At 39.3% G+C, this 12,326-nt stretch overlaps 1 protein-coding gene across 2 annotated transcripts in view; it reads right to left on the bottom strand.

Moving 5' to 3' along the window:
- The window catches only part of rasgrf1.S (Ras protein specific guanine nucleotide releasing factor 1 S homeolog), a 46,630-nt gene that overhangs the window by 9,056 nt on the left and 25,248 nt on the right, over nt 1-12,326 (bottom strand). Inside the window, exons 12-17 of one of the 2 annotated variants that reach the window (XM_018255213.2) lie at nt 11,086-11,213; nt 9,190-9,272; nt 5,643-5,891; nt 1,490-1,860; nt 898-1,023; nt 112-282 (exon numbers count right to left, since the gene is read on the bottom strand). In XM_018255213.2, coding sequence (XP_018110702.1) covers nt 112-282; nt 898-1,023; nt 1,490-1,860; nt 5,643-5,891; nt 9,190-9,272; nt 11,086-11,213 — 1,128 coding nt within the window. Of the gene's footprint in view, nt 1-111; nt 283-897; nt 1,024-1,489; nt 1,861-5,642; nt 5,892-9,189; nt 9,273-11,015; nt 11,034-11,085; nt 11,214-12,326 lie in introns of those variants that run through there. The other variant, XM_018255212.2, reaches the window with a different exon arrangement.

The following is a 12,326-nucleotide window of genomic DNA, read 5'->3' as shown; positions in this document are numbered from 1 at the left end:
ATGCTACTTTCCAGCAGCCAGTAAATGTCAAGGATATAAATGTACAAAGCTATTTTTTTTTTCTTTCATGTAATATCACACTAAACACCCATTTTTCCCCAAATACCTCACCTGCAGTGGCTAAAGACATTCGCCTGTATGTCTCTTTCTTTGGTGTTCCCTCATTGGCTCCAGCTGTTGCTATGGCAAAGGCAGAAGCTGCTGATAGGTTGCTTCGGCTGTTATCATGTTCCCGACAGGCAGTCATGACAATGCCGTTATTATATGAGAAAAGTGTGAAATCTGAAGTGTAACAATAATGTAATAAGCACCAAACAATAAAAACTGACATATAACTGTTAATTAGTGTAATGACACAGGTTTTTTTGTAGTTATGACCCATATTTTTGCTTGGAAATATTCAGTAGAGACCCACTCAGCATTTATAGAAGAGGGCTCTATTATACAGCACAAGTGAAGTTACCCCAATGTGATCATTTATTTGGTGTTAAATGGAAATGCATGAAAGTCTGAGGATTGGTTTGCACTCATTTTATTTTTTACATTGAAGCCCTTCATCTTTAATCTAAATCTCAGTTCCAAACTTAAGCACTAAGCCATTTAATCTAAGGGAAAATATATAATTAGTAGCCTCTGTTTATTGATCAAGGGATAGGACTACCACTCCAGTGTCAGAAGCCTTCCTGGAGGCAAGAAAAAGCCCAAAATGGCCTTCTCATGGGATTTTCATGGTGTCAGGTGAAACTTTAAAGACAATGAACAACAGACACAGCCTTAACTTATGACATTTTGATTCAATTTCTAAAGACTGCATTCTGGAAAATATAACCCTCTGTAGATATATTTGGCACATCATTCATTGTCTTCTTTATCGGTTTGGATACAGTGTAAAACTACCTGCAGAGTTGCGCCCACGCTGAGATACAGGAGTGGTGGGAGAACGCGTGGGGGATGTATCTGTTTCAGCCTCATCACCATCTGTCTGCTCGTTGTCCGAATCTCCACGAGTGGAAGTTTCAGAGTCTGCAAAATATAAATGACAGAATATGAACCCCGGTGTCTCCACTTGCTTCACTTGTTGCTATACTAGGTTTCATCTTTCATAATAATATTGCAAATACACAATATGCAATACTATTACATAATATTTCACAATACAGGTATGGGACCTATTATCCAGAATGCTCGGGACCTGGGGTCATCCAGATAACGGATCTTTCCGTAATTTGGATCTTCATGCCTAGAAAATCCTTTAAACAGTAAATAAACCCAATAGACTGGTTTTGCTTCCAATAAGGATTAATTATATATCAGTTTGAATCATGTACAAGGTACTGTTTTATTATTACAGAGAAAACGGAAATAATTTTTTAAAAATTTGGATTATTTGGATAAAATGGCGTCTATGGGAGATGACCATTCTGTAGTTCGGAGTTTTTGGATAACAGATCCTATACCTGTACCCATAATATTTCCTTAAAATACTTACTCTGCCTCTGGGTTCCTGGTTCTTCATCCCTCTCTGCAGGCGGTTCTTCTCCCTCCCCCACCTTGCTGGGAAAACTCCCAGACACATAAAGTTTGTTGATGTCTAAAGTTGTCTTGCTGTATGGCGGAGGGGCAGGACATGTACTTGGGTATCCATTGGTGGAACACCCAAGAGCAGCAAGATCTAGTGCTTTTCCTCCAGTTATAATAGGAATGTTGAGGGATAGTTTGCGTCGGCGGCTTGGTGATGAGGACTTTGTAATGGATAAGGGTGGTGGAGATGAAAACTTGCGAGTGGCTCTGGGAGATTTTGGAGGCTCCCCATATAGAAGTTTGTTATTCTGATTACTAGCAAACAGGAGCTCCAGGGACCTAAGTAAATGAAATAAAACAGTGTGGGTGCAGGCTCAGTCACACAGGACCATGATAGGTAAACACCATCATTTTTCATCCTCTGCTTGGGGTAATGAAAAGAGCCCCACAAAATTTTATTCAACAAGATACAACAAAATGTGTCGTGGCAGTGAACATAACAATGAAGAGCATGTAGATGCAAATGATGCCAATGTTCTACTGTAAAATGGTTATAATAATAGGTATACAATTGGAGTGTCATAATGAAATGAACATCAGAAAATAAATACTGATTTCAATGGAAAGCCACCTATAGCTAGTAGTGCATATCAGAAAAACCACAAATAACATTGTAGTTTGAGATCTTGTCAGAGATCAGTGTTTGGGCCCTTAAAGGGACTTTAAGGCCCCCTATCCACTTACTAGACCCAGCCACTGGGATTCCAGATCCACAGTTAGGAAACAAAAGAGAAAAAAAAGGAAATAACTCTGCCATAAATATAAACATACAGTATCAGGTAGAAGAATATATAAAATGGAAGATTTAGGAATGATCCCTTTATTGTGGATTGACATAATTGGTGTATAAAGTGGCAGAAAACCTAAATTCTGACCTAAAAATGGCACTTACTGTATATGCTTACTTCCAAATATTTATTGAAAGCTTCTTTTAATGAAATGTATGCATAAAAAGTACAATTGTGTTCTTTTTAAAGAAAAGCTCAGGAATGGTAAGTTTCATAAAAATGACACCCAAGAGTTTATTTGACTTCTACACACAAGTGGTCCAATACACAGGCTGACACCCAGCTTGGCCACCCTACACCAAAACTACATTCTCACCGAAATAGTAGATGTTTCCGTTAGGGATGCACTGAATTCACTATTTTGGATTAGGCCAAACAACCGGATCCTTTGCGAAAGATTTGGCCGAATACCGAACCGAATCCGTGAAGGGGAAAACATTTTTTACTTCCTTGTTTTGTGACAAAAAGTCACGTGATTTCCCACCCCGCGATTCGGATTCGGTTCAGCCGGGCAGAAGGATCTGAAACCTGCTGAAAAAGGCTGAATCCTGGCTGAATCCTGGCCGAATCCCGAACCAAAATCCTGAACCGAATCCTGGATTCGGTGCATACCTAGTTTCAGTATATTGCCAGCAGGCACACTTGGTGTATTTTGGTGCCAAAACACAAGCGTTTGCATTTCAGAGCCAAAATATGCCACATCTGGCTGCACCTGTAAGGAGGCAATGTATTCGGGTGCGGGCACATGGAACAGTGGAGGAGCTGATTTTTAGCCTGCATTTTTCTGCAGGCTGTGATCAGATACGCCTGGCCCTAGCCTTAGTTTAAATACAATCATATGTATAAAGTAACTGCAGATAACAAGCTGTCTAGAGTACAATGATTTTACCTAACTTAAAGGAGAAACAAACCCTTTACAAAAAAAAACCCCTACACCAACATTTCTAGCCTACTTCTTTAGTTAAGCTTTAGTTCTCCATTAAACAGTAGTCAAATGCCATATATTGTCTTCTTATCACCTCTGACAGACCTCGGACTGTGACGTTATGATGCCTTAAAGGGATACTGTCATGGGAAAACATGTTTTTTCAAAATGCACCAGTTAATAGTGATACTCCAGCAGACTTGAAAATCCACTGAAAACTGAAATCCAATTCTCAAAAGAGCAAACAGATTTTTTTATATTGAATTTTGAAATCTGACATGGGGCTAGACATGTTGTCAATTTCCCAGCTGCCCCAGTCACGTGACTTGTGCCTGCACTTTAGGATGGAACTACTTTCTGGCAGGCTATTTGTCCTACTTAATGTAACCGAATCAGTCTCAGTGGGACTTGGCTTTTACTATTGAGTGTTGTTTTTAAATCTACCAGGGAGCTGTTATCTTGCGTTAAGGTGGCCATACATGGATAGATCCGCTCGTTTGGCGATGTCGCCAAACGAGCGGATCTCCCTCCGATATGCCCACCTTGAGGTGGGCAATATCGGGCAGATCCGATCGTGGGCCCTAGGGCCCAACGTTCGGATCCTAGCATTCGGCAAACGGCGGTCGGATCGCGGGACCGCATCAACGAACAGATGCGGCCGCGATCCGACGGGATTTTCTGTCCCATCCGATCGAGAGGATCGGGGAAGCCCGTCGGGGGCCCCCATACACGGGCCAATAAGCTGCCGACACAGTCTGTCGGCAGCTTTTATCGGCCCGTGTATGGCCACCTTTAGAGAGCTGCTATCTGGTTACCTTCCCATTGTTCTTTTGTTTGGCTGCTGGGGAGGAAAGGGAGGGGGTGATATCACTCCAACTTGCAGTACAGCAGTAAAGAGTGACTGAAGTTTATCAGAGCACAAGTCACATGACTGGGGGCTGTTTGGAATCTGACAATATGTCTAGCCCCATGTCAGATTTCAAAATTGAATATAAAAAAAATCTGTTTGTTCTTTTGAAAAATCAATTTCAGTGCAGACGTCTGCTGGAGCAGCACTATTAACTGAAGGGTTTTGAAAAAAACATCATGTTTTCCCATGACAGTATCCCTTTAACAATAAAAGGCAAGCAAAGTGCAGTGGGGAGCTGATCTCAGGCCACTGGGTGAGCTTGATCTGCCTATTAGAACTCTACACAGAAGGGACAACCTAGTTATTGTCATTGCATTTACCAATACCATAAGATTGTTTTTCCTCTGTACTGCACAAATCTGTAGGAATTTATCACAGCAATGCCTGGACAATGCCTTTACCAATTTTACTGGACCCCACAGCAAAAGCAAAATCTTTTTAGGGTGTCTCGTGCCCAAAACCTTCTGGGAAATTATCTATTACACATATAAAAATTATAGGTTTGCCAGCTTTACAATAATAGCTGATTCATATGTTATTGTTCTACTATACAATATGAGAAATCGCAAAGGTATCTATGCAGATTGTGATGTATGCTATGCGGTATTTGGCCGAACTCAAATGTTGCGAGTTTGGATAAGTAGGACAATAGGAACTTCTATTCTAATAACGCACTCTATAGTTGTATTCAACAGTACTGCTGTGTTTTGCTGTAAAAATTGCAGAAGAGTCTTTTATAACATGGGTCTACTATATTCTCAGCTTTCTAATTTTCAGGTTGCATCTGCTTGTATTGGATATTACTATTGTCTACTCCCCACTTCCCCTTTCTTTTTTCTGTATCCCCCCCCTGTCGTTTTCTCTACTAAAATGAAAAATAAAGAATTTATAAAAAAAAAAATTATAGGTTTGGACATATGGTCATATTGGACACAGGGTTTTGGAAGATAGCTCATAGTACAAGTTGATCAAGGGACTAGTCCGATTGCCATCTTGGAGTCAGAAGGAATCTTTTCCCCCTCTGAGGACATATTGGAGAGGCTTCAAATGGGGGTTTTGCCTTCCTCTGGATCAACTAGCAGTTAGGCAGGTGTATATATAGACTAAAAAGGTTGAACTTGATGGACGTGTCTTTTTTCAACCTTACTATGTTACTATATGCCAGGCCTTTAATGTTCATGGGCCCCAAATTGCAGTAGGAATTGCTATCTTTACTGTTATACTCTAGGTACTGCACTACTACTGGTGCCACTAAATGTAGACACGGATAATCTGAGCCCCTAAGTGAACTAAGTTACAGGGGTGGTAACAACTAAAACCCGGTCTCTGTAACACTTTTTTTTTTGCTATTCCTAGTATAGAAACTATATTGTGCACTTTACCATTCTAACAAGGGTGTGTTATTAAATAGAAATGACAGCCATTCAGTTCTACATACCTGGCTGGGATAGCACTAACTGGTTTCCTGTAAATAGCAATAAGCTTTTCTAGTACAATGTCAGCGGTGGTGAAAACCCGGTATGAGTGCAGGAATGTGTTGAGGAAATCGATGCTCAGGAAGCGCAAGTCCGTGAGACGTTCCAGTAAGCGTTCGACACTTGCATAGCGAATCTGGAGAACCTTGCATGAGTTCATTGTCTTGCTAAAGCGTATGTCCACATCATCACAGTACAAACTGCTGTCGGACCTGTGGAATCACGTCATCAAATATGAACTCCCATATGTTTTAAAAAATTCAAGCAAATAATTTTGGTTTTGGTAAAATTATTCTGCTTCACTAAACATTACAAACTGGTTTCAGATACAAACACAAATTACATTAATAAAAGGGTCTGTCGATTTTGTTTAAAAAAAAATCAAAAAAAAATCCAAGAATGTTATCCACAGTGATGATAACTTCAGTTGGCATTTTAATTATAAAATATTCCTGTGACATGTCTGAAGCTAATGAGCTTTGTCAAGTGTACCATTATAGTACTTTATTTATTTAAATACATAAAATGGCCAAAAGTATGTGGACACCTGCCTGGCATCTCATTACAAAAGCCAAATTAATATGATTTTGGTCCTCTCTTTGCTGCTAACTGCCCTCTGAGAAGGCTTTCCACTAAATTTTGGAACATTGTTTGTGGGATTTGCTTCTTTTTATATGCAGTAGGGTTGAGCAATGATGTTGGCACTTAGGCTTTCCATTTCATCCCTTAGGTATTCGGTAGGATGGAGGTAAGTCAAGTTCTTCCACTCCCACATCTGCAAACCAATTCTGTATAGACTTATATTTTGCAAAGGGGGATTATACTTCTGAATCAGTAAAGGCCCTTCCCTAAACTGTTTTAAGCATTAAGATGCATGGAAAGGTCAAGAATGTAATTGTATGATGTAATGGCACTTAAAGGAGAAGGAAAGTCGTTAACCACTTGGGGGTGCCAATTGTTAGGCACCCCCAAGTGAATGTATTTACTTACCTGAAACCCCGGGCTGGTGCTCCTATCAGCAGAAAACTGCACTGGCCCGGCATTATTCCAGCGAGCACCATGGAGCACTTCCTTTCCGGCTTCTTCTGTCTTCTGTGCATGCGCATTAGAGCGAAAAGCCGAACTTTAACTAAAAATTCGGCTTTTTAATTCTACTGCACATGCGTCTGCTGCCCCAGGAAATTTGAAGACAGAAGAAGCAGGAAGAGAAGTGCTCCGTGGTGCTCGCTGGAATAACCCTGGGCCGGTGCAGTTTTCTGCTGATAGGAGCACCGGCCGGGGGTTTCAGGTAACTAAATACATTCACTTGGGGTGCCTAACATTTGGCACCCCAAGTGTTACACGACTTTCCTTCACCTATAAAAAGTTATTTCTAATAAACAGAAGCAGAGAACCTAGACTGGTTAGGGTGAGACGGGCTTTGCATGTCTCCACCCATAATGCCTTAGGTGAGAGTTAAAACTCTCATTTGAGAGTAAATACTCTCAAATAAAGTAAATACCTTCTGTTTTCAGAAGGTCTTATGCTGCATGTCTTACCCCAACCAGGCTAGGTTCTCTGCTTTACTTCTCTACAAGTCCTATCCACTCAGAAGCCATGATCCAGATCGAAAAAGGCTGTCTGCAAGTTTGGAAATATGGCTCTGAATTATTAGGCTGTATCTGTGCTACATTTTGCCAATGTCTGGTAGCTATAACTGAATAACTTATTTATACATAACATACATTTTTATGGGAGGAATGTAATATTGGTCGCTAACACAAAAATCATTCGCAATCTGCTCGCAATGTGAATAAATGTTCATAAAGTGAACAGCTTTGCCTTTGTCAACACTTTGCCCTTCACAAGACAGTAGGATAGCGATTACGAATTTTTTAGTTTGTGCAGTGTATGAAATAAAGCTTCTTAATTAAAAAGTTGTTTGCTCCAAAAGTTCATGCCACCTTCAAGCAGGTGTTAAAGGTTCGCAATACGCAATAAAGATTCGTAGTGCAATAAAAAGTCTAATGAAATTTGTTCTCTTTGCAAATTTTATTACATTTCCCCCTTAGATACATGGCAGATTTAAGCAAAAGAATCAGGCCCCTCAGACTGAGTCAGCAGCTTATCTGCCCATGTGTGGGTCCTGCCAGACAGCCTGTGAGATCGATATCTGGCTAAAAATCTAACATGTTTAAAAATCCCATTGGGATGAGGACATACTGTATTGGATCATCCTGATATCTCCAATGTAAAGGCTTGTTTGTTGACCCTTTAAAACCAGTATGATTATCTCACCGATAGCTACTCACTGTAGTTCGACACAGGCCAAGGCCATGCTTGGAGCTACAGCAGGGCTGCCCAAAAGGATCTACCAGTAGACCTTTAGCTGGTGATCAGTAGATCTCAAGACAATGCCTACAAAAAGCTTGTCTAAATCACCTTCCTATTTCATGCTTTTCATTCTGATATTTATTACGTTAAGGTTACATTAGAAATAGTTGTTAAATATAGCAATATAAATTCTCTCATAAATCAATATACTATTTAAGTAATATTTTCCAAGAATCAGAATGCTAACAATGCTTTTATGGATGTAGATCATAATGGGACAACATTGCTAAAAGTAGACCTCGCATTAGTAAAGTATGGGCACTCCTGAGCTACAGGAAGGAATGCATAACAGGGGATCCACTTTCCTCTGCCTGCATACACAACACAAACAGAGGAAAATGGATGATCAGCTCCGTGTGCCCCTGGTCGAAGGGGTTTTGTAAGAAAAGATACTAAATTTGCCAAACTGCCAGTGGGGTACAGAGCTAACCACATCAATGCAACACATCAGTTCAAACCATATATTGCAGTTTATGACTTTAAAATACACATGGACCATAAATACCCTGTCAATTCTTTCATTACAAACAATGATCACTGATGTAATCAGTTATATAGTGAATAAAGTACCCCCTCTTGTAAAATATAAGGATATTATAAGTTACCGAGGAGTTTCATGACCATATAAAAACACGAGGCCGAAGGCCGAGTGTTTTTATACAGGTCATGGAACTCCGAGGTAACTTCTAATATCCTCATATTTTGCAACTGGGGGTACTTTATTTATTATAATACACAAATTTCAATGAGTCATGTGACAGAAATGACATCAGAACTCACCGTTTATAACTGATGACATCAGAACTCACCGTTTATAAGGATATAATTTACAGGATATTCATGGCTTTTGTGTATTATAATCATATAATGCTTACTGAAACATGTGTATAATAAAATAAATACTCCCTGTATGCATTGGCATTCAAATGACCTGTATAAAAGAACTCAGCCTTTGAACACTGACATTTATATGCTCTAGATTAACTTCTCATGACTTATAGTATCCTAATATTTTACAATTGGGGGGGGCGCAATATTCACTACATTCAGCACAACACTGACTCTACTAAACACAATAGCACCCATAAACAGTACAATACAAGCTGAAAACCCAAATTGGTGTGGCGCTTCACTCACTTGATCATCTGAGGAACAGTAACCTTGGAGTTCTCTTCAAATGCATTCATCATAAGGCCATTGCAGCGAATGTTGTCCACACACTAAGGAGCAAACAGAAAGAGTAATCTAACATGGGGGTTCTGAATGCAAAGTGACAACAAAAGAGAGCTAGGTGATATGGGTTGTATAACAAACCAAGGGTAGACACAAATATAACAATGTGATAAGGTTGACAAAAAGAGGCAGGAAAGAGAGAAAGACAATGCATAAAGACAATGATGCGGACAGCAACATATAGACAAAAGTAAGTGTGTGTAATGTTGAAAACCTTAGGATGACAGGTATTGGACAGCTTTACACACAGCTGCCAGATCTTAAAATTTATTGGAGATAACAAAAAATGCAGAGAAGTGAATGCCATGCCACTGTAATAAAACAATAGAGTGCAGGATGATGAATGCAGTAAATGTTCAATTGGAGCTAAACTTTAGAATGAATTTTATGGTGATTTCCTCTTTCATGTCTGCTTTTCTTCAACCCTATCAGGCAAAAAGCAGATTCGTTCATATTAGGTTATATTAGCGCTGCAAAACAAGAAGCTATATAATGGGAAAAAAACTTTACAAATAAAAACATCATCAGCACCATTGGCAAATTTGTTAATCAGAATAATATTGTTTATATCATCCTTATTTTGAGGGTAATATCCCCTTTAAGTATGGCAAGAGATTTGGGAAGCACGGACACGTACAAAAACTACATGCAATGAGAAAACTTGCTGGTGTACATCGTAGAACACAAATGGGGTTCTGTAAAAAAAAGCCACTAGATTTGACCAAGAACAATAACCCATTGCAAACAATCAACATGTAGAACTTACTGGTCAAACATCTTATTGTTACAGGTTGTTATGGGTTACTGCTCCTGGAGAAACATAGTGCCTTATATTATATATGGAGGTAGAGGGTAAAATAAGATGCAATGTTGGCTACATTTCTTAGTCCCTATAGGAACCAGCCAGCAAATAGCATTTACTAGTCACCGATTTACAAGAACCTATTTACAGCACCTGAGCACACTTTGGGGTTTCTATTACATATGGGAGAAATATGCTGGGCATGGAATTCAATTCACAGTACAGAATAACGTATCAGGAATGAAATGCAGTGTACAGTGGAGTACACAACTGTGGTTTGTGAAAACAGAAGACAAAGAGTTAAGGTGGCCATAGACTCAAAGATCGAGGATTCGTCCGATTTTCGGACCGTGTGTGGAGAGTCCAGACATTTTTCGTCCGGCGGAGATTGGTCGATCGGACAATTGCGCTCTCATCGTAATCCGATTGTTTGGCCATAGGGCCGAACATTCAGATTACCCCCGATATAGCCATGCCCGTTAGTGGCATATTGGGGAAAGATCGGATTGTTTGGCAATGTCGCCAAACAAGTGGATCTTTGCGTCTATGGCCACCTTTAGGCAAGCAAATGCAATCTACAGGGTAGAATTCAAAGTACTGGCTATGGAAAGTTTTCGAAAGAGGAGAATAGATAATGCTGCAGGTGAATGAAATACAATGTAAGGCTCTGATCACAAAGATCTGGCACACAATGCAGTGTAAGGAGTAGAAGACAAAATGCTGCAAATGGAATGCAGTGTACACTCTAGAATACAATGTGCTGGTCACAGAATGCAGTGTAAATTGAGAACAGAGTATGAGATGTAGTACAGCCACAATACGAAGGAATTTGGTATCCACAAAGGCCCACCAGCATGAAATCCAATGTATGCAACAATCTGAAAGAAAGATAACAGCATGAATACAAAATGTAATATGGAAGAGGTACCATGGAAATACAATGGTCTTATGGTTGTAATGGTGACTGGAGGGAGACAAAGTGATGCCACTTTTGTGACCTGGCTTATGTCACTTGTCCAGGCTGCTTTCTCCTGTCTGGACGATGCAAGCAGAATGACAACAAATGCTGCAGAATCTTTGGGTTCCACAGAAATTTTAAAGTCTAAGTGATCCCCATCTTGTCTGTCTGGAGAGAAAGAGATGAGACAAGTCAGAAATAGCTTAAACAGGCAGAGAAAGGAATAGGAGCCGATGATTAATTAATTAGCAAGAAATACAACTTCAACACAAAGAATCTGAATCTGTACAAATACCGAGTAGTATGTGGTTGGAACAAATAGATTCAGAAAATGGTTCTGAATAAGTGGTGGTATTATGACAGATACAATGTTGTTGTCAGAAGAGTAGAGATGATATGATGGTGCTTAAAACAGACAGTGATGAGATGATGGTGGCATGATAGCCTTCTTAAAATGATTTTGGTAATGTAATAAAAGAGAGAATCTCTGCAAAAAGATAATTTCAGCTTTTAGTTTTACAAACTTGAAATTTCTAGATTATCAATAAAAAAAATTCTCAGAAATTCAAATGAAAGTTAGTGGTAGGTATATTTTTAATCTTGCAAGCTATTTTTATTATTTTTTTTGTTGTTTTTTTTAACAGATTTTAAAAACTTTGAAAATAAATACATTGGTCTCCACATTTGACCAGGCTGCAGGTAGCATTTACTGATGACCTGTTCAAAGCCAGGCCAAAAGCCCCAATCTCCCTGCTTGCACCCATGATTGTGCCCTAGGCACATTCCTCTGCTGCCTACCCCTAGTTCCCGGCCTTGCACCAGTTTAAAAAGCAAACATGTTATTGAATGATCTTATTGGATGCTATGGGTTACTGCACCTGGGCAAACTTAGCGCCTTTTTATTATACATGGGGTATAGGGTTTAAAAAGCATACAAAGAAATAAGAAAAAAGAAGGCAAAGGTCAACATATATACTGTACAGATAAAAATGTATGAAGAAGAATTCTGAAAGGTTCATTTTATTTCCTCATTTTGAAGAATAATAATTAAAATGTCAAGTTAAGACTGGATAAGCACAGATCAGCAAGCACTAGAAGTGGTTATTATAGTATTATTTAGGATATACTGGTTTAAAGACAGTTGACTAAACCATATAGGTGTGCTGGCCAGCAAATGAACGTTTTGTTGAAATTAAAGAGAAATTAACTTTGGGGTATACTAGCAGGACCTTGTGAATTACTACATGAGTATGATTAAAATTAATTCATATAAAAAGATAT

This window comes from Xenopus laevis, chromosome 3S, assembly GCF_017654675.1.
Source record: "Xenopus laevis strain J_2021 chromosome 3S, Xenopus_laevis_v10.1, whole genome shotgun sequence".
NCBI classification, from domain to species: domain Eukaryota; kingdom Metazoa; phylum Chordata; class Amphibia; order Anura; family Pipidae; genus Xenopus; species Xenopus laevis.
This window is presented reverse-complemented; position numbering and strand designations above follow the sequence as displayed.